We start from the raw sequence: 27,458 nt of genomic DNA, 5'->3' as shown, positions 1-27,458 counted from the left end.
TAAGAAAGATATTCTTTAGTTCCCATAAAGTTTAAACGCTCAGTGACTCTATTATCAGTAATAATATTATTAAAAAAAATGCTTTGTTTCAGTAAAAAAATATTATTATATTAATTGCAGATTAATCATTTACACTTTAATTTAAAGCATACATTCTACGAGGGGTTACAGAAAATGAGAGAGATACATATCACGTTATGACTAAAGGCCTTTATAATATTATGAGTGAATTATATGACTATCAAAATTTGAAGTTTTAAAATATTTTGCTGAAGAATCTATTAAAGTTGGAATTGCATAAAATATTTAATTATTAAAATTTTAACGAACATTAAGATTGGCGAACCGGCTGGTCGCCAAAGGCGGCTAGTACTTAATAAAATAAAATAACCGTATCTAAAAATTCATTAAAAGTTTTCTGTTTAGTTAATGTTCATGAAAGTGAACGATATATAATTATACAAAAAGAATTGATATGTTAAGACACTGTCAATGCAAGAAAAAATATGAGAAAAAAAAATGTATATTTATTCTTATAAACTCCTTTCAGTTCAGAAAGAAAAAAAAACAACATTTATTGACAGAGATATCCTGAAGAACATTAGAACTTCCATCGCCTTCAAGCAAGGAATGTTTCATAAAATAATATTCCATAAATTCTTCCTTTTCTTCACTTCAACATTTAAGATAGAAGGTACCTGGTTTGGTTCTTTCGGTGTATTTCACACTCATGTGCCAACGCATTCTTAACAATGAAAGCATTTAACTTTCAAAGGATTGTGCCTAGTTGACATTATGCTAAATGAACAAATGTATGCTATTATAATGGCTGCTAGATTAAAAAAAAACAACGCAGAAACTAAATTCAAACAGTTTTATTAAAAAAAAATTTTCAAAGCTGCAAAATATTTAATAAAAAAAATATTTGATATATATTTTTTTAAAAATGCTTAGACATTATATTCTCTATGTACTTATTTAAATGAGTATATTTAGAACTTAAAACCAAAAGCCAACAAATAAAGTAAAATAAAACCAAAATGCCAAATGCAAACCAAATTATTCAAAAACAATTAGACCTTGAATTTGAACTGCCCTATCTTTATTTTTAAGCATGTGTTCTCCAAAAAGTTATTACAAGATAATATTCCCCTCCCCCCAAATTGGTTTATCCAACTGCATGCATTGTTTTTTAAAAATTTATTCTGTATAAATATTCTATGAATAAATATTTTAATCATCATTTTATTAAAACTCCTTTGTCAAAAGTCTATTAAAAATTTAGAGACACTTGGAATTATACAGTTTTTGTTGTTAAGAGTAATTCAGAGAAAAATTGAAGGAAAAAAAAATGCATTCCCAGTTTACATAGTTATAATACTGAAGGTAGAATCTCAAATATCTAAGTACTAATTTATTTAACGAGTTTAAAGCATACTTAGATAAGATCTTTTCATGTAGATAAAAAGCTACAATGCCCCATTGTATTTATTTCTTATCGCCTATTAAGTGATATTTCCTAATTGTAGTTTAATAAATTAGAGTGAAAAAACAGTTATTTTATTGTTAAATAAGGCTAATTCAGAATTATAAATTTACTTACTTCAATGATTTATAGCAAATTGATATAATTTGGATATCATAAAGCAACTCTCCTTAGCATGCATATAGTAAGAATGTCATTAATTATAGTCTGTGTTTATTAATTTTAACCATTAATCAGATTTTAGTTAGAGAATATTAAAATAAAATACGTATAATTCCAATGACAGGTAATTGAAATTGTGAATGAAAATAAAAGCCCAATTTTTCATAAATCATGATGATATCTTAGCCAAAAAATAAAGAGCAGTAGAGCAAAAAATATATATATGAAAAAAAAAATCAGCATTTTATTCTCTTAATGCCAAGTTGTTATTCTGTCAAACATAGTACAAATTATCAGCTGAATGAACAACATTTGATTCAGATATCTAAAAATCTGCGGGCTTAACGTAGTCGTAACGCGGGCATCCATCGTATTGAATTCTTAGTCGGCTGTGGAAAAATTATCGGCAAAATGCAATATCTTGTTACTTGTTATACTGTCGACGAGTTTGCCAAATGTTATCATTTTGCAGACTTAAGCCGTTACTTAGATATTTTGATTGTTCAAAATATATTAAATTTAATATCATTTTCAATTATCATATTTCTTAAAGCCCAATTCTCCACAACTATTTCAAAATGGTGAAGATGTTTGATGATGAGATAATCAATTTCTTGCCCATGGGCAAGTTTCTCTTGATAGGGGGTGTTTACTCTCCTAGTCACCCTACTAATGCAGTCTCTGATATTAATCCCTCCAGAAATAAGACATTCGCCATATTCTTGCTTCAAGGCAGGGAATTAATTGTTAAAAAAAGTCCACAAATCTATTTGAGTATTCTCTTTAATTTAAAAATACTATTTTTAAATACATTTAAAAAATGCAGTACTATACATAAATGTAGTCAAAAACAGTTAATATTGCATAGTTTTGGCAAGTATAAAAACAATTTTAACTGTAATAGACACAAAACTAATATATTGAGAAACAAATTAAGCAATATGACTTTGAAATACATGTTAATTAAATCAAAAATTATAAAAGTACAAATGAAACAGTTGTTTACAAATACAACAGTTACATGAAAAAACAAAGCCAAATCTGTCAAATTTATATGACATTGCATGACTTTTTTCAACAAACTTGCCTAAAACATATCATGGCTTCAATGTGCATTCATCCTATAACATTCAAAAAATGTACTTTCTGTTCAATCACAGACACAATATATAAACACAGATAAATGCTTTATAAATGTAAAATGAAATGCTGGAAGATACAGCACAAATTTTCTGTGCTACAAGTGAAAAAAATGACTAGGAATGTTTGATAATATAACATTCTACGTAAATTACAAACTACAAGTTTAATAAGGTATATGAAAATAATTTTTCATTACAACATTTGATCACATGCAACAAATACTGAATTTAAAAATGTAATAACAAGTGTAGGTGACTAGAAAATATCTATAATTTTATTTAGCCAATAATCAATTAGCGCATACTGGCCATGCAGAGTAAAGGATTATACTAAATTGTACTCAAATTTTAAAACTAATTCCGTTTTATGTAAAAAAATACTGACTAAAATACCTATAGTCAATCTCACATTCCCTAATTGTTTAATAGCAAATTTTATACATATTAAGCTCCATGGCTAAAATTAGAAATTGATAAATGAAGAAAATGAAATAAATCTTTGCAAAAATTATAAATAAATCTTCTGTTGGACTTTATAAATTCCTAGAAAATCGAATGTATAAATGGGAAATTGAAAATCCATTAAAAAATTATAAATTATACATGAGTAAGTATATCTGTTATGAATTTTCATCTTTGGAATAAGGAAGTTTTTATTATTTAGTTGTGGACAGTGACTGGGAAGTATTTGTATTTGCCCAAATTATATACATTTCTTTTGAAAATTTTAAATGATGTGTTAATCATTATTAGACAAATAATATATTATGAAGAATAAAGAGGAGGGAGCTTTGTGATGTAGAAAATGAATCAAAGGAGGATATTGGAGCCAAAAGAGTAAGCCTATAAGAATAACTTAGCAAGAGTAAAGGGAATTGAATATTTAATATAATTTTTTTTACCTCCAATATCATCATTAGTGATTTAAATGTAAATGGCATGAGGTGTACATTATTTTTTTTCAGCTCCTTATCATATTTGACTTTAAAAAATAACAAATGCATTACTGTTTAATCTTGATGACCCTCTTAAGACTAGTATCCTGGGTTTCTATACCCCATTTTGACTCTGATTTCTGAGCTACTTATTTAAGGAATACTTTTAAAATAAAACATCTCCACATGGAAATTGACAAATATGTAAAAACATACCATAACATGTGTATTATTGGAATCCTATAGTAGAACATTCATTTCAAACTTCAATTTTATAGACAATCTGTTCATCTGGAATGACAGTCTGCATCAATATTGATGCCATCCAAGTTTAGTTTTAAAATTAAAAAAGTATTTTATAAGAAATATGTTTTTTGAGCAGAGTTTTGTACCCTTAAGGCATTTATACTGAGCCATTGTCTGACACGTATTCATAATCACTTATTTAGATCCTGTGATCAGATATATTGCTTAGTCCAATTTCAGACATAATTATATATTTTAGACTTAAATTTTTAGATACCTTACAATATGAATTTAATTCCACTTCATAAATCTTAACATTCTGCAGCAAGTTGAATGCAAATGTAATATGCAATACAAGTGATGCATGAAAGTAAAAAACATTAAACACATTCTTGGACTTATTTTTAAATTGATAACCATCAAAGCAATGAAAAGCAGATTAGATATAAAATAAAAACATCTGGATTAATAGTAAATTGATTCCTTATTTTACACTTGCTTGCATAGTATAAGCACATACAGTAACATCAAACTGCAACCATAACTATTCCTATTTACACATTGCATGCAAATTACCATGCATGATGGTTTTCTATAAAGCTGCACTAGCACAAAAGTGCAAGCTGGTGATAGGCATATTGTAATAAATATTACAATTCAGTTGTATTAAATATCTTATGAGTTTTAATCTGACATAAAATGTGCTTCATAGTTTTATGATGCTATTTTCTTTTTCTTCTTTTTCTTTGTCAAAAGAAAAAAGTGTCACAATGAAATTTTAAAATAAAAAAAGAGAAGTAATTGTTAAAATATGATTAATATTTTTCTACATATTTTAACAAGATATAACTATGCACAACAAAACAAGAAGCACCATAATTCGTATTTAAAATTAACAATAGAAAAGCTAAATAACCTTTTGATATTTGAAAGGGAATATAAATGTATCAAATGAGCAAAATGCACATATACGAAAATTTTCAACACTTAAAATGTACTTTTGTATTAAAAATTTCTCATTTTTTTTTTTTTTTTTACCACTCTCAGATTTGAGTTTGTTTAATTTTTAGTTTAGTTATATTAACGTCCCATTTTAAAACACTAGGTCTATTTTGGGACGGACCTCATAATTTTGAACTGCGATCAGATGACAAGGACGACATCTGAGCTGGCACCTCCTCTCCAAACTTCCAGACCACACCAGTGGGTGGACATTTGGCCCCGATGGATTTAGCAGGCCCCAGATCACTTACACAATGGTTCTTTGGTGAAATCAGGTCTCAAATCTAAAATCCTCCAATTCTGAAGCCGAGACCTTACCACCAGGTCACCACAACCCTATCTCAGATTTGAGGACAACATATATGGACTTTAAATTATTACACCCTCATTTCAATCTTTTCAAAAATTTTATGATTGTTATAATATTTAAAGTAAGTGTATTTATTGTACAATTTCATTAATTTTTTCAGACTATTAATTTGAGATTGGGTGAGAAAAGATTATTAAAAAAAAAACAATGAAAATATGATAAAAGTTTTAACAAATTTCAACTAAAAAAAAAACCTTTTTTGTTGCTTTTGATGTACATAAGAAAGTGCACAAATAAATTCCAATGTACATTTAGTACAAGAATTTATCTACTGCTTTACATACTGGAAATTAAACTGAATCTACTTCTTTGTTTTCATGGATCCAACTCGCCGTCTTGTTGGAAATGGATTCACAGCAGCAGGTTTATCAGTGGAAGTATCAACATGAGCAGGACAAGTAAATGATAAACTACAGTTACAATTATTCCCCACAATTTCAGAAGAGGAACATGTGGAAATGGCACTCAAGTTTCTAGGTTTACAAGCTACAATTTTATTATCACAGCATTTAGCCAAAGGACCATTGGTGTCATTTAGACTGAAAACATTTTCTGGCACTGTTTCAACTTGAAAAGGTATGGGATGAGAAGTTTCCAGATATTCTTTGTCTTTCTCATCATCACTATCATTGTTCCTCATTGTTTTGGCATTGCCTTCTTGAAAACTTTTAGAGGTGGTATTCTTTTCTGCAAACACAAATTGTGGTTGGTGGGATTTTTTCCTGGTAAGAGGCTGTTTACCCATCAGGAGATGATTGACAGCAAGAGAATTGCGACGACGATTTTGAAAATGATTTTGGAAGGCACCTTCAGAATAAAATAAAAAGATAAATTTAATTATAATTACCCAACTCCTCAGAATTCTCAGAGATTAATTTTTACTTTTATAATACGAAGAATTAATTCACATATTAGAAAAAATTAAGCAGAAGTTAAGATGTAAAATATACAAAATATTGGGTGCATGAATTTTCTTTTATAACATTACAATTTGCACTTACCAAAGAACATTTTAACATATTTCAGTGATTAATAAAATATGCTTATTCTTTGTAGTTTAAAATATATATTTCAGAATATTCTTAAGAGATATATTAAAACATTAAATAAATCTTGAAGAATCTTAAAAGTTGTAAAGAAAAATGAAATTGATAGGAATTAAATCATTTCTAGGGTCAGATTTGTATATTTAAATTATGCCAGTAAAACTTACCAGTAAGAATTACATGAGCTTGCTTTTGCCTTTCCCTGAGTTTCATATATTGCTTTTTTAAAGAAGAAATATCTAAAGTCATTCTCTCAGTATTGAAATTGGTGAATGACAAAGGAAAATTATTTTCTGAAGAGCTGTATGCTCCAGGTCCAATATTTCCCATTGCAACTGCTGAACCAACTAAACCTGGATGGAAAAATAGCATCCAGAATTTAAAGAAAATAAATCAAAAAATAAAATTTATAGAATTAGTTACCTAAAATAAAATACTTTTATAAAAACATTCTTTTTAAATACAAAGGATTTATTAAAAAAATTTCTATATTTTGAAACTTATCGAAAGCCTCTTTAATTTACTAAAATACTACAATCATATTTATTATGTTTCATTTAGGATATATTCTTATGCAACTGCATTCTACTATTTTCTACAAATGAACTTAACTTCCATGCAAAAGAATGTGTTAATTTTATTCTACATTTTTTATTAAAACACAAATAATATAACAATCTTTGAATGATACAAACATGTGCAAAGGTTTCAAATATAATTATTACGTCACCTGATTATTGATGTTTATAAAATAAAATTATGCACTTTTCTTCATTTGTTCACATGTGTTCCACCAAAAATACTTTTCATTAGAAACTAAATCAGTATCTTATTTTTGTAATCTTAAGCAATAGAAATGAATTTCTTTTTTTTTTAAAAAAATATTAGTTTTACACAATTTTAAAATTTTAATCTTTATCTAAGTAGTTTTTCCCAAAGTATAATGACAAAAGAAAAATAAAGTTTATGAAACAGTCAAAACAAATTTTATTACTGTGAAAAAAACATATTTACCCCTATATAATTCACACAAGACATTTAAACATAATTCTATAATTGTTTAAACCATTTGTTAGAAGTTTTTAGAATTTTAAATGTATCTCGTAGTAGAATGAAAATTAATCAAAAGCATAAAAAAAAAATACCTTTCTTCCTATACCACTGTAATTCATTAGAAAAGTACCACTTGGCTGTATTAAGATCTTCATCTTCATCATCTGGTTCTCCAGAGAAAATCTGTGATTCTGCATCAGAAGACCAAGAGGAAGTAAAAGGCTGTATGTTGTAGGTATAGCTGTCTCTCAACTCTTGCAGTTGAGGAAAAGGAAAAGGAGCCAAGGTGCACACAGTCTGTAAGTAGCATTACGTCATCTGTTATCTCTTTCATTATAGGGAAGTATAAAATGGATTGTTATCATGAACTATACTATCCTTTGAATGAGATATATCTTAAAGAATGAAACATTAAAAAATGTTTTTATTCATTCATATTTTATTTCCTAATTAATGCACCAAACTGAACTAATCTTATAATCAAATCCTCAACAAGTCATGCCATTCATATCCTGGTTACCAATAGTTTATTGCCTTTGTTTTGATTAAGAATTTCCACATGACAACTGAAAATTGATCTTTTTTTATTCCTTTCAAAATAAAACAATTAATTAATAAAATGACAACACTGAACACCAGAAGAAAAGGAAGCAACAATTTAAAAGATTATCTAAATCAGTAGTAATTGCAAGATTATTGCAAAAATCCTGGAAACTAGCACAATGTAAAAATCTCACAAAATTTCAAATAATCCATAATGTTTATGCAGTACAAATGCAAAAATATGTATCTTAAAAACAATTGGATTTTCACTAATTTAATTATACAGAGTAAATCATCATTTATATGCTTTTGTATGGTATATAAATGAAAAATGTACTATCGAAATTTTGATAAACATTTTTAATTATTACAAATTAAATGTCATTAGCATTTAATATAATTAAAAGTAATTATTTAAAAGTTTTAAAAGATAGTAGCAGTAAATTAATTGATAATATTGAAAAACAAATAAATCTTAAAAATCTTAAAATTAAGCATTTATCAAAGTAAGAAAAATAATTTTTTATTGCATATATTGTGTACTGTAGATATATTTTTTATTTAATACAATTTATTTGAGGAAAAGTGGTATAAAATTAGGAGAGAAAAAAACCTTCAAATATTATTTTATAAGCTGATTGTCTGTGATTATTAATGGATCAAATTAGGTTCATTGAATATTGTTCCACTCATTTTTTCACAAAACAAAACAAATTTGAATATTTTCAATCCAGTCCACTGAATTTTTAAATAAAGATCACACAGCTTTTTTATATTCCTCTTCATTGTCATCTAAATTAACACTGACAATTTGCTTTCTATTAATTAAGTCTGAAATTTCGTTATCGATATCAAAATTTAAATATTCTTTGAAAAGTTTTTTTCTTTAAAGATAAATAACACTCTAGACAAAAAATCTGTGAATTTTTAAAAAAGGAGAAAAATACATATAATTGAAAATCTCTGACCTTTGTCTGGTATTAATGAAGTTTCTTTCACTAAAATGATTGATTATGAATGAATTAGAAATGAGATAAAATGAGACATAAATGAGAAATGCATAAATGGTGTTTCACAGTATTTGATAGATATAACATCTTATACAATAATTATATATAAGGGCATATTTGTTTTAAGAAATTGAAACAAATACTATAGATGTCTGAAAAAAAATTCCAGAGATTCTAGAGAAAGCAAAGGATCTGAAACTTCTGATAAATATGCATACAATCACTTGTAATAAATTAAAACACACACACACACACACACACACACACACACACACACACACACACACACAAAATGCTATAAAATAAATCTAGAAAAACTGAAATTAATGAAGAGAAAAAAATGCAATGAATAATGTTGATTTATTTTCTAATTGATTGAAATGTAAAGATACTTTTCTGAAGTAAAAACACAGCAGTTTGATACAGTTCATATAATCTTAATTTGGAAGTTGGATAATTAACTGAAATATATCAGTATGTCTTTCCAAATATAGTTTTCACTTCTTGAGAATTTTAACAGCATGGTATTTGTGCTACTGATGGTGGTTTAAATTGCCACTTTTCCAGTTATCAATCTACATTCATAAATCAAACAGATTGTTACAATTCTACTTCTGAGATAATAAAAGCTACTATCCATAGGAAGCACAATATACACAGATATCTATATTGGTCTACTTTTTCAACAATTCATTTGCTTTTACCATGTGAAGTAACAGCTACTATGCTCTCTACCATTAAAACAACTAAAAAAAAAATGTTTCATTGAATTAGATCAGTCTAAATCAACACAGAACAAATTTATAATGGACAAGTCATAGAAAAGTGGACAATGTAACAATTGCTCAATCCATGATTACACAGATGTATATCACTGTATGCTGAGACTAACTGGAACCTTTATTATACTAGTAATTTGCTGAACTACAATCATTTGATCAATATATATTATATACCATTTGTTCTTTGGCATTAATGAGATAACAATGACACACACACATGATGATTAATTATTTAAATAATCTCAAATTACATTTCATTCACTGGAAAATATAAGAAATATATAATATTTCTAACAAAATTCAGGAGATCAATGCCATTATAAGTTATCTTAATAAAATATATTAAGTTTGCTTGCTTTTCAAAATGATATATGTGCATTATATATTGCGTAATCACATGTGGATCCCAATGAAATATACACATTGCAGGACTGCGTTTTCTAGATTAACTGTGGTAATAATCCAGAAAAAATAAATCAATCCATAAAAGATAATAACAAAAAAATTTACTCATTGCAAAATTATTATTTTAAAACATCTAAAGTCAGAAATCAAGTTATGAGAGTTTTTGCTAGTTAATTCCAGAATATAACACAATATCATAAAATTAATTTTCTATGGAATGAATATCATTGTACTATTCAAAAGAGAACATTCTGAATGCGATTCATACAAATACCAACAAAAATAAGACAATAATTGCTGCTAACTTCAGAAAGTAAGTTTTTCTTTTTTATATAGACATTTCCATAAACATTTTTTAATAAGGGGGGGGGGGAAGAGCACAATATTAAACAGATTAACATATTAAATACAAAAATATAAGATGGAAAGAGAATACCTTCACAAACATATTAGCATCCATCAATCCAAATTCAAGAATTTCTCTAGTCAAAACACCCATAATGCAATAAAACTCATCTGCACTTTCAACAGCCATAATTCGACTAAATATGAAATGGGGAAAAATTTAACATATGATATAAATTGTAAAATAATAATAAAGTATCTAATATACAATATTAATAAACCAATATTGACAAAAATAAATCACAGAAAAGGAATAATTTAACTTTCTTTCAAAATGCAAAAATTCCAAGAAAACAAATAAGAGATTATTAGAAGTTTTTTATAAATATATTAGAAACATTTCAAAAATATCCAAGGGAAAATGCTGCTTCATGCCAAATAAGGTATTAATTTTTCCTTTTCAGAAGCAAAATGTAAAATTTTGTAATTTAAGACTACAATACTTTTATGATAGTATGAAAATTAACTATATTTTAATTCAAATATTATAAAAAATAGGAGAAAATCAAAATCATAGATATGAATATAGCATATGTATGATAACTCCTTAAAATAAATTCATATCTATTATTTTAAAGTAACAGGGATGATTATTAATTATTAATTTAAAATGCATTGCAATTATATATACATAAAAAAACTTTAACTAAATCAGGAGAAACTCACTCAGCTAATCCATCCCATATTGCAAGAGCAGTTCTCAATAAAACTTCATTCCCTTCTAGAAAAATCAGGTCCCATACTCGCAAGACTGTGTCTTTTGGTAAACAATTTGTAAAAAGGGTTAGGAACCATTGCATAGTGAAAACATTAGTTAAAGGAGGTTCATAAATATGACCTATGTGGAGAAAAAAATATGATGTTAAATTAATGGTATTAATCAGAGAAGTTTTTAAAAAATCCTATTATCTTATAACGGTTTAGTTTTTTAAAATACTTTTTATACAAAGCAATTGTTAGCCTAATGAAAACACTATTGACCAAATAAAAAAATTCTTTAGAGGAAACATGCTGATTTACTAGCAAAGCAAAGTTTTCCATTCGATACTTAAACAAGTTGTAGCTTCATTTGTGCTGATAATAAAGTATGTTCTAATAATGGAAGTAGAACTGCAATTGTTAAATATCATGGGAGCATCTGTTTTTAAAAGAAATGTAATACATTAACTTAAAAAAAAATTACTGTTTGACATAAAAGAATAAAATTAATTTAAAAATATCCCTCTCTTAAAAACAAAATTTTATAGCTTGAATATATACGTACATATATAACATTTTTTTTTTAATTTAAAGAGAAGCAGGTGTGAAGATCTTTAATAATATTTTTTATTCTTCATGATGTTACTGAAACAGTTCAATTATTATCCAATATTATGATTTTTTTTTTGTAAGAGCCGTGACTATATAGCTTTAGAAAGGAATATGCTGATATGACTTTTGACGTGTGTTAAGATTTCTCTGAGAAAATAACTGCCTGTGCAACTTGAAAGTTAGTGTGAAGTCAAATGAAACTCAAATGATTGGTAAATAATTACTTAAAATGCAGATAAATTGATATTTATGTATAACATAATTTTGCAGATGAGGGTGGCCAAAAAGAAGACAAATTGGGAATTTAATTTCAATTTATTTTTCCAGGGAAGGGCATGGTTTGTACAAATGTGTGTGTGGGGGGGGGATGATAAAAATGCATCTATTTATATCAAGACAAAAGAGAAAAGTCTGAGAACTTCTTCCTTTAAGTATCTTTGAAAGAAATAATAGGGATGTTAAGGATTTTTTTTTCACTTATAGCACTAAGTGTCAGCAATTTTTTAGAACATGTGTTAGAAATAATTAAATAAGAAGGAAAAAAAAAAGATTTGGATAAGGAAATAAGAGAAAATTTTAGAATTATTGGATTAATTCATAAAGAAAATAGGAAATCAATTAGGATATAAATAAAAAAAATATCATTAAATACATACCTGAATAATATTTAAAAGAGAAAGAATATGCAAAACAAGAAGAAAATAAATTAAAGTTCATTTTAAAAATTAAAAATATTACAAAGTTTGCAGTTTAAGCCACATCAAGTGTTTGCATACAAAAATACCAAGAAACCTTTAAATTTGCTTACGTTTGTCAACTTCAGAAATTAATGAAGCTATTAAATCCTTCAAATTTTATTTGGAAATTCTATAATGAAAGCTGTAGATTATTTCTCTTGATTAATATATAAAAAAACAAGCTATAATGTAATATCAAATGCTTTTCAATAAATAAAAAATTATGTAATCTATAAGATTCAAATGATTGATTATTCTACAATATTCTTAGATATGAAATTGGCATTTCAAAAAGAATAGTAATCAACTCGAATGCAAGAAATTATATATTCTTATAGTCTAATATCTTTTACTACTTCAATTCAATATTTAAAAAAAAAATGAGTCACTGTTTTATGGTCTAACTCAACCAACAGAAATAAGCATGCAAGATTCTGTTCACAGACTAGCATACATAATTTATAGATTGTCACAACGAAACAGCAAAAAACATTTATACCAAAAGAACAAATAATGCAAATTTACAGTAGCCAAAGGATTTCTTATTTCAAAAGTTAAATATTCAAAACAGGGCATTTTGTAGATTTTCCCCCTTTATATCATTATTTAAAATATATTTCAAATACAATATATGGAGATTTAAACACAGAAATGCAATTCAGCTTATTAAGATATAGAACTCGTTGAAGAGAAATGACCTGTATTTTTACATTAATGATTTAATTATAAGATGAATAGAGAAACAACTGATATTAATTAATTAGTGATCTGGTCAATATATCACAAAAGCACAAAGTTCAAGTTATTTCTGTTTCCTCCTTGCCTTTCTCTCCTCGCAAAAGAAGAAAGAAATCAGATTCTATAAGAAAAAAAGTGCTTATATATGGAATAACAGTAGCAGCAGTAACTCATTAAATGAGTCTAAAATCATAGATTATTAGACAGAAAAAAATTAGAAATATGAGTTTTCAATAATGAAAACAAGTCCAGCTACATCTATATACTAGAAATCTAGAATACAAAAGCCATTTATTAATTAGAGCTATATTACAAGAGAAACTGTTCCATTATGGTTCAGAAGCAAGAACAGGATACTGTCATTTTATTTTTAATGTCATTTTATGGATATTACTTTCAGCTGTGGTTCAATATAAAGCTCATTAAATCACAGTTAGTGAAAAAAAAAGATTCAAGATATTCGAAAAACACTTCATTTTGTATAATATATAAGCAATTCCAACTGTTATTATCAAAAATTTAAACTTTACTGCCTCCAGATTAAAAAAATGTTTTGCTAAACCGCAATACTGTACAAAAGTCCAATTCTTTAACAGAATATGTTTAAAATAGGTTGCCTTTACCAATGCTTGTATGTAAAACAAGTAAATATATAAAACATATATAATACAATAAAACGTATAAAAATATTTATATACAATAAAATATATAAAAAATAAAGCAACTATTTTTAGGGATGCAATTAACCCCCCCCCCCAAAAAAAAAGAGGTGACAAGACACTTTGCATGAAGGGGGAAAAAAAAAAAGAAAGAAAAGAAAAAAGTATGAATTCAATAATCAATGTATAGAAAAATTACCAAAACTACAGAACCAATTGGTTTTCATATTCATTTCAAAATATTTATAAAAGCAAGAAATCACTGCCAAATGATTTTCTAAAAAAAGACTTTAAGAAGTATATTGTACAGGACAAATTTAAACGTATTTTGCTTGAACTTGACTGCTTATCCCAAACATTATTATTATTTTTATGAACTTCTGTTTTGTAGTTACTTGTTGTTGAATGCTTTTACCGATATTCCTGTCTACTTTATATTTAAACAGTCTTTCTTTTTATATAATTGATCAGCAGACTTTTTTTTTTTTTGAAAACATATGTTCATACTTCATAGTCTGAATGGTACAAATAACTCTACATTTGGTCTATTTATTTCAAAAGTGACCACCGAGTTTATGATACTAAAACTTGATTCAATTTTTGGCCCATGAAAGCAGATGAGCATGGCACATGTCCTTTTTTTGATACTAATGAAAATTATTTAGAATTTTTAATTTCCATCTACCAGTTATTCAGTGTCTCCAAAGCATGAGCACTTCTTTCTGCAACATTAATGGCATTAGTCACCAAATCAGGAATCCCTTTTATTATTGTCAAAGAGAATGTTTCTGACAAATAAAATCAATTGCTATTAAAGATTGTAACAGCAAATTATCCAAGAGCATCTTCCGTAATGTTTGTGAATATTCAAAAAATGCTTTCAATAAATTTTTTAGAATTTCTTTATTAAATCCAATTTTGACTTTGGAGCTGAAATGGAAAGTGTTTTAACACCATACCCCATAAATGCAGTTTTTGAAGAAAGATCTTTTTTTTTGTGATAGATTGCAGAATTTTTTTATTGTTTGCTTGTTAAAAAAGCAGAAAAAGAAGAGAAATAAAAGAAAGTAGAAACCTTGAATCCATAAAATAATCACATCTCTGTATTTTGTAATTTTAAAAAACATTTTTTTAAAAAGTTATATATACCTTCCTACAAATAACAAAACAGTATAGTAAATATTGAAAAAAAAAAGTGTAGTTAAAAAATAAAAAAAATTATCTGAAGCAATTATACTCTTAAATTTCTTTAACAGAATACTTACCTGTACTTGCATCCTGAGTTTTTGATTGTAGTCTATCTAAATGAGCAGAAAGACTAGAAAGACGTAAACGCAGTAGGTCTCTGAAAACAGCCATATCTACAGACAAACCTCTTAAATGGTTGGCAAAGTAACTTTCAGGCAACACTTCTTCAATTAAAAAAATCATTACCTAAAAGAAAATACATTTGAATAAGTACTAAAAAAGTAAAAATACAGGCAATATTTTAAAAAGAAAACTATTAAATAAAGGGCGCTAAATGTTTAATAGCAAACAAATAGTAAAATCACCCAAAATGAAAACAGGAAAGACATCAATATCTTGCAAGTGATTACCAACACAGTAGTTTCAATCAATATTTTCCTGGATTCATATTCTTATTTGCTAATTTAGGATATTAAGATCCAATTCATTTGAAACAATATCTTTTACAAATATTATTTTCGTATTGTAAACAAGCTCAGTTTTTTTTTTTTATCACAGATAATTACTGTTTATTATTTAATCACTTTAATCATATAAACACATTTACATACAGTGATGGGGAGTAAATTATCAAAATTTCAGTATAAAAAAAGCTTTATTTCAGACTAAAACATATTAATTAATTAAAGTTCTCAATTTCCTGGAATTCACAAAAAATTTCTTAAACATTTTCTCTTCTAATTTTTGTTTAGGATTTTGGGGGGAAAATATCAATTCTGAAGAACACAAACTTTCCAAGTTGGCAAGAATTTTCTAAAATATGAAAAATTAAATAAACAAAAAACAAACAAACATGTATCTCTAAATCAGATCAAGGCATAGAATTTTTATAACGCTAATGATGCATTTACAAAACATATAGGTTAATATAGTTCAAGAAAGAAAACATATATAAATAATAAGTTTGAAATAAATATAATCTAAAATTATAATCACTCGAATATATAAAAAACACTATAATTCAATTTAATCCCAATTCTTTAAAGACAGGAATAATATTAAAAATATTTTTTTTGAGTTTTCTTTTGTCTTTTCATTTAAACTGAGAGTGGGTCAAAAGGAGATCTTACTTACAGTCAAAGCATCTTCTTCTACCCAATCAACAACTTCCAATATGATTGCTGCTAACATGTTGAATCCCTGGCAATATCCTACACTGGGATTCCATCTAGCATAAGCCAGAAGGACTCTCTTCAGATGACTTTGGTTTTGTTCAGCTACATCGCCACTAAAAGGACTACAACCAGTACGGTGCAGATCCTAAAATATGTGCAGAAATATTACAGAAATCAAGGGAAAAAATTTAAACACTTATATGTATTTCCAAGATTTCTTATAATTGCATATGGCATTTCCAATACATAATGAATAATTTTACTATCAAACCATTCTAAAGGCTTTATCAGATGGGCGAATACCGTTTACACTTTCATGGACAAACGTGCACAGAAAAACATATGTAGTGATGTCATGCGGGCATTTGCTGTATGGTAAACCCAAAATCGCTCTTCCTGTTTTGTGAATATCGTACTCATTTCGTTAATGGGATTCCGGTTCATACATTCTGTATATTACTGTTTATAATGACTTTTTATTGCTATTTTTTAGTTTTTTTACTTTTCTGTACTTAGTTTTAGTAACAATTTTGTTTTTGTTATTAATCTTAAGATATATTGCTGTCCCATCAATTTTGTTAATTTTTCAGTAATAATAACAGGTTTACGTACAAAAAAAATTTAATAATTGCATAATGTGTCTGTACTGATATTTTATAGATTAAATTGTGAATATCAAATTTAACACAGAAATACACTAAAAAAGCGACTTTGGGGATGTGTGTGCAATTAACTTTAAAAATAAAAACTACACTAATATTTTACTCCCATTAAAATATTAAACAGAAACATTTATATCTTACAATTCCCTCAAATATGACTATATAATTTGCTGAACTCTATTCCAATAATTAGAAGATGAATTGATCCTTATTAATTTTCACAACAGCATAGGAGTTAAATAATTTTTTAATTGTATGGGAGATGTTAATAACAAATTTTAGAAATTCAAAGTATATAAACAAAAATTCTAACATTATTTTTTAAAAAATTAAATATTCAATATAATCTAAAGATTATTTCACAAAAAGAAAACAAATCACATAAACATTAATAATTTTTTTTAATTCTGATTTTTTTTTTTTTTTTTTTTGATGACTATCTACTGGTATTAGTATTTCTTCAGCTTCTGATAAATTTTGTACGAATTTCTTCTAAAAATTTTTTTAATAATGAATATTCAGGGGATTCCAAACAGCCAACTCACAAATAAAATCAATCAAAACCAACTTTTTATCATACTCCATACAACTTTTTTTTTTCTTTTTTTTTTTTTTTTGCCATTTTTTACAGCGAAGGAGTGATTTGGAAATATGTTTATGGATTAGTATCATTTTGGTGCTAATTGTGCCATTCATGGCAACAAAATCACTACCAAAGCCATGCATGATTGGTCGAATTTCATTGTCAAACAATCTTTTTGTCACTCACTATCTTCAACATTTTCAAGGTGGTTGAAAACGACTCATGATGACAAAGATCTTGCTTGACCGGTTGTCTGCAGGCAAAAATGGAAAACTGTCCATGAAAGTGTAGACAGTATTTACCCATCTGATAAGGCTTTAAAATATGTGTTTAAACACAATAATTTTATAAACTTCCTACTAAATATTGAGTTCAACACTACTCTAAAACAAAACAAGCTATGTAAATGAATTTCACTTTAATATCAAAGCTGTAGAGCTGCAAGAAATTTTGGATATATTTGCTTAAAAAGAAATGATCAAAAAGCATATGTGATTTTCCACATTACATTAGAAAATGTAACAAAAAATACTTTATTGTACAAAATAAGAGAATATCGATGAGAGAACATTATCACTTTTAAAAACATAATGTGCTAAAGTTATAGATGATTTATATATAAAAATCCCTCAATTTTGTAATTTACAACTGGTTGATTGAATGTAACAAATATAAAATTGTTGCCCTTCATTTTTTGTGAATTATTTCATAAAAAATTATCAGCATTTTAATAGTCTTTAAAATGTATATAATTAAAATTCAGAGAATAAAATCTAGAGAAATACAAAAATATTGCAGACAGAACAGATAAAATTGATAAGAAAATTATCTATACGGGATTAAAAAAAATAATTATGATTCCGACATTTCAGCTTTAATTAAAATGTATGTTACAGTATAAATTACTACAAATTATTTTAATTTCAATTCTCACAAGAATTTTATTTTGAAGCTTCTGTTAATAGCTTAGCTGATTACTCCATAAATATTAAGATTAAAACATTAAAAAAAACAACTAATAGTGCTATATTCCTTATATTCTCAAAAAAAGGGGGAGGGGACTAAATAAAAAAATCTGTATACCTTATTTAAAACTTACTAATTAAAACACAATTTATTAAATACTTTTATGATTTGTGTCCCGAGATCTGCATCTTCTGGATCACTTCTTTCACTAAGGCATACAGAAAATGCTCTCTTCAGATCAATATTTTTGCTGTCAAGATGCTTTTTAGCTAGTGTCAGCCACAACTAAAAAAATAAATTTTGAAATTAGAGAATAATACTTAAAAAATTTTTAAGCAGATTTCTAAACCTTTTGTTAAATAATGTGCAAATATTTATAATGTCAACTTTAATTTGTATTTTAATGTTATTTTTTAAAACACAACGTGTCTCTCTTGGTTAGTAAATTATTTCAATTGTAACTGTTGGACATATATAAATACTATTTAAAATTTAAATTGCCTTTGGAGAAATAATTAAAAAAAAACAGAAGAAATTTTTACAAAATTGAGCTATATACTTTTTTAAATATTTTTTCTCAACAAAGATACATGGTATTTTCTGTTTTTGCAAAACTTTTCTTGCAATTGGGATTTATGCACAGAAGATGAATTTTTTTTAAAAGTCAAATATATATATATATATATAAATTTTTTTTATCTTCTTTTATTAACAAATGAAAGTAATATAAATATATGTGTAAAAAATAGATTTATTTCTTTTGGCAATTTAAAATGATTTATGTATGTGAAAAAAAATGCACTATGCCCAGCTTAAAGAACTATTTTATATAACAGAATTTCAAATTTGTATCTAAAGCTATGAGTATTAAGCCATGCTACAAAAGAAATATTTTTCATTTTACACACAAAAAAATGTATGAGAAATCTACATAAAAAAAGGATCAGCTCCTGAATTTGAAAAACTTAAGAGGATAAGTTATTTATGCAGAGAATGTCATATGTATTCAGAATGAATTAAAATGTTATGCATTATTTAAAAAAAAAAAAAAACCTATCATAATAACATGGTTGCATTTATCCCCGTTTTTCCTAAACTTTCTTATTATGATAGTATAGTTAAGATAAAGTATTATTTAATAAATGAACTGTATGCAATACAAAACTGTCAAGCAGATGTTAAGGCTTTAAAGTGTTAATCACTGTGATAAATGAAAAATCATATTAATAAAACAACATTTAAAAAAGCTAAAATGGTTTTTCTTATTTTAGGGAAACTTTTAGGATATGTACTAATAAAATTTTAAGGGCTACAACTCAACTGTTACAACTACTACAGCTGTTTTTATATATAAAAGTGTTAATGAGAAATAAAAACAAAATCTGAATGAGATGATGAAACTTGAACATTATAATACAATAGTAATATTAAATACTACACTTTAATGGTACTCAGAATTATTCATTCATACTGTAATAATAATGTAACTACATTTTATATGTATTAAAAATTGGAAAGTAGAGTTCTTTTTATTTCAGTTACATCTACCTAATTTTGCATTATAAGGCAACAATTTAAAGAAGAAAGAGAAAAATATAGACAACTTCAGTCTAAAATTAAATAGTTTTAAATTGAGGCACTGATTGAATCTTTACTATTAATAAAGATGAATATGTTTGTATCTTGTTTATGTATAAGTTGCCACACTATCCTGAAATACAAACTGTTCTCATTGCTTCATCAAATATTTTAATGTGCAATTTTTTTTTTCTTTTTTTCATTTTATAAACTAAAGAAAAAGGATTTTATTTAACAGTTACGCAGTATATAAGATAATTAAAGTTACTAAACTGCAAAATTTAAAAAATAGATGGATCATACATTTATGTTTTTAGTAGCGCAATGATGTTATGAGATTGGTCTGCATTACAAAAGTTCATATATATGTATATAATGAACAGAACATATATAAGACAAAATAACACAATTTTAATGTTCAATAACTTTATGGAATTATGGATCTGAAGTTATATATAAATAATTTAACAGAAATATATATATATATATATATATATATATATCCTATTATTTAATGGCAAATTGGATGTATTTGATTCAATTAAAAATTATAATAAATATTTTTGTTTAAAGAAATCTATGAAAATATTTATTACCATAGTACACTTTTAAGCTAATTTAAGAAAATATTTTAATTTTTATCAATATAATTATACATTAAAAGTATTTAAAATAGTAGTAAAAGTGATTTAAAAAATGAACCGTTTTTTAGAAAAATACTGAATTGAGCACCTTTCTTAGTGTTCTTATAATTAAAATGCATATTAAGTATGGCAGAGTAAAGCACTAAATTAAGGTATGATTTTATAAATGTGTGGATTCCATATATTTAGCTAATAATTTGAGACTTAAAAATTGAAATTCAATAAAAATTTGTAAGGTTTGGATGGATAAGAAGACAACAAATGTTGGAAGTCATAATGTATTCAACATGGATTTGAATATAAAGCCAATTACATTCTTAATCATTTAATAATGGTATGTTTGTAAATAAATTGACCTAAAATAGGCAACAGAGTAACAGATACTTCATCTAGTAACACATACTGTTCCTAAATGTTTCAATCATTTGAGTTACACCATTCTATCTTTCAATACTTATGGGATGAGAATCACTAAATAAAATTCTAGCAGATTTAAATATTAAACACTTTCAACAGAAACTAACAATTCTCAAATGCTGAGTCTCACAAACACAACAAAATAATCTCAACAAGTTAAATGAATTTTATTAGATAAGATAAATATTATTACAAATCTGTAATAAGCAAATGTACTCTGGATATAAATAAACCACAATCCTTGGACAATTTAAGACATTTAGACAAAAGGAGGTGTCATGATATTGATTTAATATTGTTTCATAAATGAATAACTTGTATGTTTGATTATTTTATTAAAATCATTTGAGTAAATTCATAAAAGAGGAAATTAAAAACGGCCTAAATTTTTGGTAAATTGTCAAAATATGCCACCAATCTTATTTGAATTTGATAAATATTTTCAAATAGAAACAGAGAAGAAGAAGAATGATGACAAATAAAGAATTATTAAACAAATTCAAAATTCTGCTTTTGCATCTATTTTTGAAGTGCACATGATTATTACAAAGATGCGAGTTTGTGTGCCTTGGTGTGTTTTCTGAGTTAATAAAAATTGAAAATATTAAATGCATTTCCAATATAATAATATGAAAGAAAAGTAATTCATATCATGCAATAATAATTTTCCAACAGCATATTTGCATACAAAAATAATACCCAGATCAGAGTGGCTACAGAAATTATATGTATATATATTCCCTCGGAATATAACTTGCCGATTAAAGCAGTTTTACAAAGTTTATGTAGGATTAATTAAATAAAAAGGTGGAATTGATCAGGAAATAAGAGACCATTTTAGAATGTAATTAATATGGGTTAAATGAAGATACAAATTTGGAATATATATTAAATATAAGATATTTAAATTATATTTAAAAATATCCTTACAATTTTAACTAAATTGTAAAAACATTTTTTAAGCAGTTTCATGGCTAAAGACAAAAGACACTTTTGAAATTTTAAAATTTACAATTTATTCCATCCCAGGAGGCATAAATTATGTACAAGAAAGAAACAAGAAGATATGTCAGTCTACAACACAAGAAGAGAGCAAAAAAGACTGAAAGTTTTTCCACAGTGATTTTATATTATGATAGGGATTTCTTTAACATGTGTCATTTAGATAAGGGAATTTAGGTATTTTTAAAAGAATGTTTCAAAGCATTAAGGATTTTTATCCCTTACTTTGAATCAAGGAACTTGTCAATTAAAGCAGTTTTACTGAGTTTGTGTAGGATTAATTAAATAAAAAAAGTTGGAACTGGATCAAGAAATAAGAGACCATTTTAGAATAAAATTAATATGGGTTAAATTAAGATAAAAATTTGGAAATAAATTAACATGTAAATTAGATTTTATAATATCATTTTAAATATATATATATATATATAATCCCTGGCTAAACTTGTATCATTTGCTATTAATTATATTAGTACCTTGGTCTTCTCTAAATTCAGAATCACTGTATATGCACAATATACATTACTAAAAACTTTTATATATTTAAATTAAAAACATATTTTGCATGAAATTTAATTTATAACCAATTAATACAGAGTTTACTTTTTTAAAGTCCTTCAAGGCATCTTTTTTAAAGTCAAGCAATGATGCATACTCATAATGCATGCAGTACAAATAGTTGCATAGTAAATTTTGCAAAATATCATAATAAAGCAAATATTTCATTTTTATTAGATAAAAAATTACACATTGATTATGTCAAAATGAAGGTTTAGATTGACATATATATACACATCGAGCACACTTAATTGGTTGGTTAAAAAAACGAAAACATCCTAAAAAAACTACTTAAATAGTTATATTAGATTTCTTATATAGAAAAATTTAATGTTAAAACTACTATTTGTGACACGAGTTAAATTATTTTAACAGTAAAGATCATGATTTTTGTTCAAAATTTTAAAGCAGTTTAATAATTAATAAGTGCACTCGATATAAGTACCAGAATTACATGCTGAAGCATAAAAATAAAGTTTATATGATTATATGAACTAATGTATACATATTAGCAAAACTTTAAATAATAAAAAAAAATTACCAAAATATTGCTTCACAGTTTATTTTATTTTTTTGTTTAATAAAACATAATTTTTTTTTTACCCTAATCAAAAAATTTATATATTGTTTAAATGAATAAAACTTTTTTAAAAATTCCACTTATTATTATAAATAATGCTAAATGAAACAAACTAATTTAAAGATAACTCAAGTAACAAATGCTTGCCATTAACAATAAAAATGATCAACTATAATAATCAACAAAAAATAATCAATCATATAATCAATTATTAATTTCAAAACCAAAATACTGATTTACTGAATACTAAAAACACACATTTGGTTTAAAATAATTAATTTCTTTAAGGGAATTGAAAAGTTTTAAAAGTTTCATTCTTGCAAAATGTTTCGATTTGAAATTTCTTCTTCAGCATTTAATTCTCTTTTTCATCTGCTGCAAGAATTTATTTTTTATCATCACTGCTTTTAATTCTTTGAGCTGATACTGAAGCTTTCCTTTTTTTTTCTTTTCAAATTTTCACTTAATTCTTTTTCTTGCTTTCTATATTTACATATTTAGTCCATGAATTCCTCACACTTAAAATCAATTGTCTTAACCCTTCAAAATTACTTAGCCCCCAATTTGCTTGAATGCTATCACAAACAATTCTTTTTCACAAAAAGTTACTGTTAGTAATATTCAGCTTATTGTAATGATAGCATATATCATTATTGTAATTCTTTTTATTGTAATGAAATTCTAAAATGTCATCATATCCTTGAAAGAAAGCTACACTGGGTTGCTTTGCTATGATCATTTTGGAGACTTTTAAGTTTCAGATGTATAGAAATGATAGCACAAAATTGCAGATCCTGTGCATGATTAGTGTGAAATGCTCTTCTTGGCAATTTTTCTTAATTTTTAGATATTTTTATCAAAAAATCGACCTTTTGCCTGACTTTTCCAGATTGATACAATTCATACACTTTTTCCTAATTTCTCAGTTTTAAAAAAACAAATGATTCAAGAAAGAAGAATAAATAATTCAATTTTATAATACTCTCCACATATATGGAAATGGTGCATGCTGAGACAGTCATAGTGCATCATCCTCTGACATTACCAAATTCTTGCTAGATTTACATTTTACTGTAAACAGATTAAAACACTAACATGAATTTTTATCAAATAATTTTCATTAAGTCTCTAGAAGGACTTCTTAATTTTTTTTTCATTCCAAATCCTTTGAAATAAGGTTAAAAAAAAACAATCTGAAAACCTAAGTTTTTTTCTATAACTTTTCTTGCAATCACAAAATAATAGTCAAAACAATTTTAAATTAAATAATGGTGAATAAATAAAAAGTCAATTAAATTTTTTTTTCACCATATTCCATTTATTTTTTTAATATAAGATTTTCATAAGTTTTTGCTTGCAAATACTGAATACAAAAAAGTATTAAGGATCCCATTATTGATTGCTATTTCTAATCTTCCTTTCATGAGTAAAAATCTATGGATTAAGGAACATTGATCAGTAATAATTAATAATACAATAGATTTGTCTTCTTCATAATACCTGCTAATATGTAGATTACACACCAAACTAACCTGCTTTCTAAAATCAGGAGGTATTCCATCTGGTAGACGAGCAACCATTTTCATTGCATCCTTCCATAAAACAAAACTGGAACCATCTGTACTACAATTCAATTTTATATCATGATCCCCACCTAAGACACAATAATTGCAAATGGAAATAATTATTAGAAGAAAATATACCTTTCATTATAATTATTTGTAGTTTTCTTCAAAATCACAGAAATCTTATTTTTTATTATTGAAAATGTTTGAAAAAGTAAGCTATTTTTTTTTTTTTGGAAATATTTATAATTGAATTGTTATATACAAATCAGCAGAGTAACATTAACATTCTAATAATTTAAAAAATAAAGTTAATTACATAGACGGATATTCCCGACCTTTTTTTCAACTTCAATTTATATTTCTGGAAATATACTTAAAAAATATTCACATGTTGTTATATATATATATATATTATTCTTTTAATATATTTTGGTTATTCATCAAACAAAAACATTAACAAGTAAGCAAAATTAGAATTATTTCAATGAAATCAATAAGTACCTATTTATGTTTCTAATAAACAAGTTGCTTAAGTATAGGCATGTTTTTATGTTTGATGATTTTACCCAATATTTTTTTAATAAATTTCTTTTGAATGAAATTTTATTAATTTATTATAAAGTGCCTCGTTCTTTAATTCAAATTGACTATCATTCTTATATCTTTCAAAACTATACTGCTAATTACAAAATATGTTCACTAAACTTTTATTAATTGTGAGATATAAAAAAGGACTGATAATTATTTGAAGAATATATGCACTGGATACATTAAGGATATATATGCACTGATAATCATTTAAGGAAAAAAGTTGTTTTGCATTGCTTATAGAGAAAGAAGGGGGGGGGGCCGTTTTTTTGTTATTGAATTAAAATCTTGCAATTTATACATATCAATATTTTTAATTTGTCTTTTAAATCATGATAATTCAATATATATAATAATTTCATTCGTTTGAATATGAACTGAAAAATTTAAATATAAGTGCAAGGACTTATTCAAAAATTTAAAGCTTTGTACAATTAATTTTTTTAATTAAATATAAATACTTTATAATTAAAGAATTTATCAAAACTTGAAAGATCTAAAAACAATAGAGAAATTTAATTCCTAATTTAGAATAAAAGTAGATATCTAAACATTAACATTACATGTATATCATAAGAATATTTTCTTTTCAATAATGAAGCTGAAAGAAAGAATGTAATTCAAATGAAAGCATTGAGCAATTAAGAAACAATTTTTCTAAGCCAAAGAAAGATTATATTTATATATAGCATACATTCCACTATTTTATTCATTCTATCTAGAAACTAAAAAGAAATTAAAAGAGTACTTAAAGCATCTAAAAGTATTTTACATTTAAGTTGGATGCAATTTAAAACTTAAACTTATTTTAAAATTAAAATCACGAGTTAATGCTAATAGTTGCAATCAAATAGTACAGGAAAAATATAAGTCCCAATCTATGAACTCGTTCAGGAGCATATGCCGGAAAACAAACCTCCATTCCTTCCTATAAGTCACAATCAAAACAGTATGATAACAAAAATTTATTCCAACTTCCAGATATAAGAATATTCAAATTATTATTAGAGCGATGCGATGTACAATAGGTTCTCTTTTGCACGATTAATTTATAATTCGGAACTGAATCATCCAGTTTTGAAATTGTAAAATCTGAAATTTTAATAACAAGTAATAATTAAGTGCATATCAAAAATATATTTTAAAAATCGTTTTAATAGAATAAAAAATGCAAAATAAAAATAATCGTTTCTTTGTAATAATTTAAATACGATGGCATTAATATACTGTATTGTAAAGAAACATGATAAGTATCAAAGTAGCGTGCGAGATATCAAAACAGATCAGAATCAAATAGCTTCATTTAATATTTCTCAAGTCAAACACTTACATTTACTTGAGGTTTTTATATTAATATCTTTAAGAGAGAGAACAAAACAAAACTGCTAATTCTCACAGACAGTTCAATAAAATGAAACTAATGTAATAAACGCGCAAGAAATTCAGTGCACGCTATTTTGATAAAAAATAAGCATTCCTTAACATTCTTAAACAATTCATATATCACCTTTTATATTTATTTTATTATCACAGCTTTTGCTTGATGATAAATCCGGCATTTTTGGATTTATGGACAAATTTTTTAAAGCAGACGTAATTAAATTGTTCATGTTTGTTTTTCATAGTTGATGCCAAATTACTTAAAATAAAAATTACTTATTCAACAAACAATCAGCAAATCAAAATCACTGCACAAATCAGCAAATCAATTTTTAAAATATTTTTAAAAATAACTTTTAATGGGCAAAAATGTTATGTAATACATTGTTTTTGAAGGTTAAATCTAAACATATCATTTCAAAACCCTTATCATTTCTATAATTTTTCCTAGGTTTCACTGAAAGTGAAGCTAGAGCATGATTGAAAGATATTATAAGTGAACCTTCTCAAATTACAATATTATTATCGAATTTTTTT

General features: G+C 25.6%; 1 protein-coding gene across 1 annotated transcript; it reads right to left on the bottom strand.

The window, feature by feature from the left end:
* Positions 1 to 1,849: 1,849 nt before the first annotated feature.
* LOC129963207 (TBC1 domain family member 30-like) lies at positions 1,850 to 27,165 on the bottom strand. Its single transcript, XM_056077385.1, has 10 exons — positions 27,049 to 27,165; positions 24,918 to 25,039; positions 18,766 to 18,891; positions 16,355 to 16,540; positions 15,298 to 15,466; positions 11,254 to 11,425; positions 10,619 to 10,724; positions 7,535 to 7,739; positions 6,557 to 6,742; positions 1,850 to 6,150 (listed from the first exon to the last, which is right to left on the bottom strand). Exons 1-10 carry the CDS (start codon positions 27,149 to 27,151, stop codon positions 5,645 to 5,647), a joined length of 1,881 nt encoding a protein of 626 aa, XP_055933360.1. The 5' UTR covers positions 27,152 to 27,165; the 3' UTR covers positions 1,850 to 5,644.
* Positions 27,166 to 27,458: the final 293 nt, after the last annotated feature.

This window comes from Argiope bruennichi, chromosome 3, assembly GCF_947563725.1.
Source record: "Argiope bruennichi chromosome 3, qqArgBrue1.1, whole genome shotgun sequence".
Lineage (NCBI taxonomy): Eukaryota > Metazoa > Arthropoda > Arachnida > Araneae > Araneidae > Argiope > Argiope bruennichi.
This window is presented reverse-complemented; position numbering and strand designations above follow the sequence as displayed.

Bases quoted from the DNA above. Each gene is read 5' to 3' on its own strand.
- LOC129963207 (XM_056077385.1), bottom strand. From the start codon at position 27,151: ATGAACAATTTAATTACGTCTGCTTTAAAAAATTTGTCCATAAATCCA. The intron at 25,040-27,048 runs GTGATATATGAA...ATTGTGTCTTAG, and splicing joins TAATAAAATAAATATAAAAG to GTGGGGATCATGATATAAAA. The intron at 11,426-15,297 runs GTAAGTATTCTG...TTCTCCACATAG, and splicing joins AACTCAGGATGCAAGTACAG to GTCATATTTATGAACCTCCT.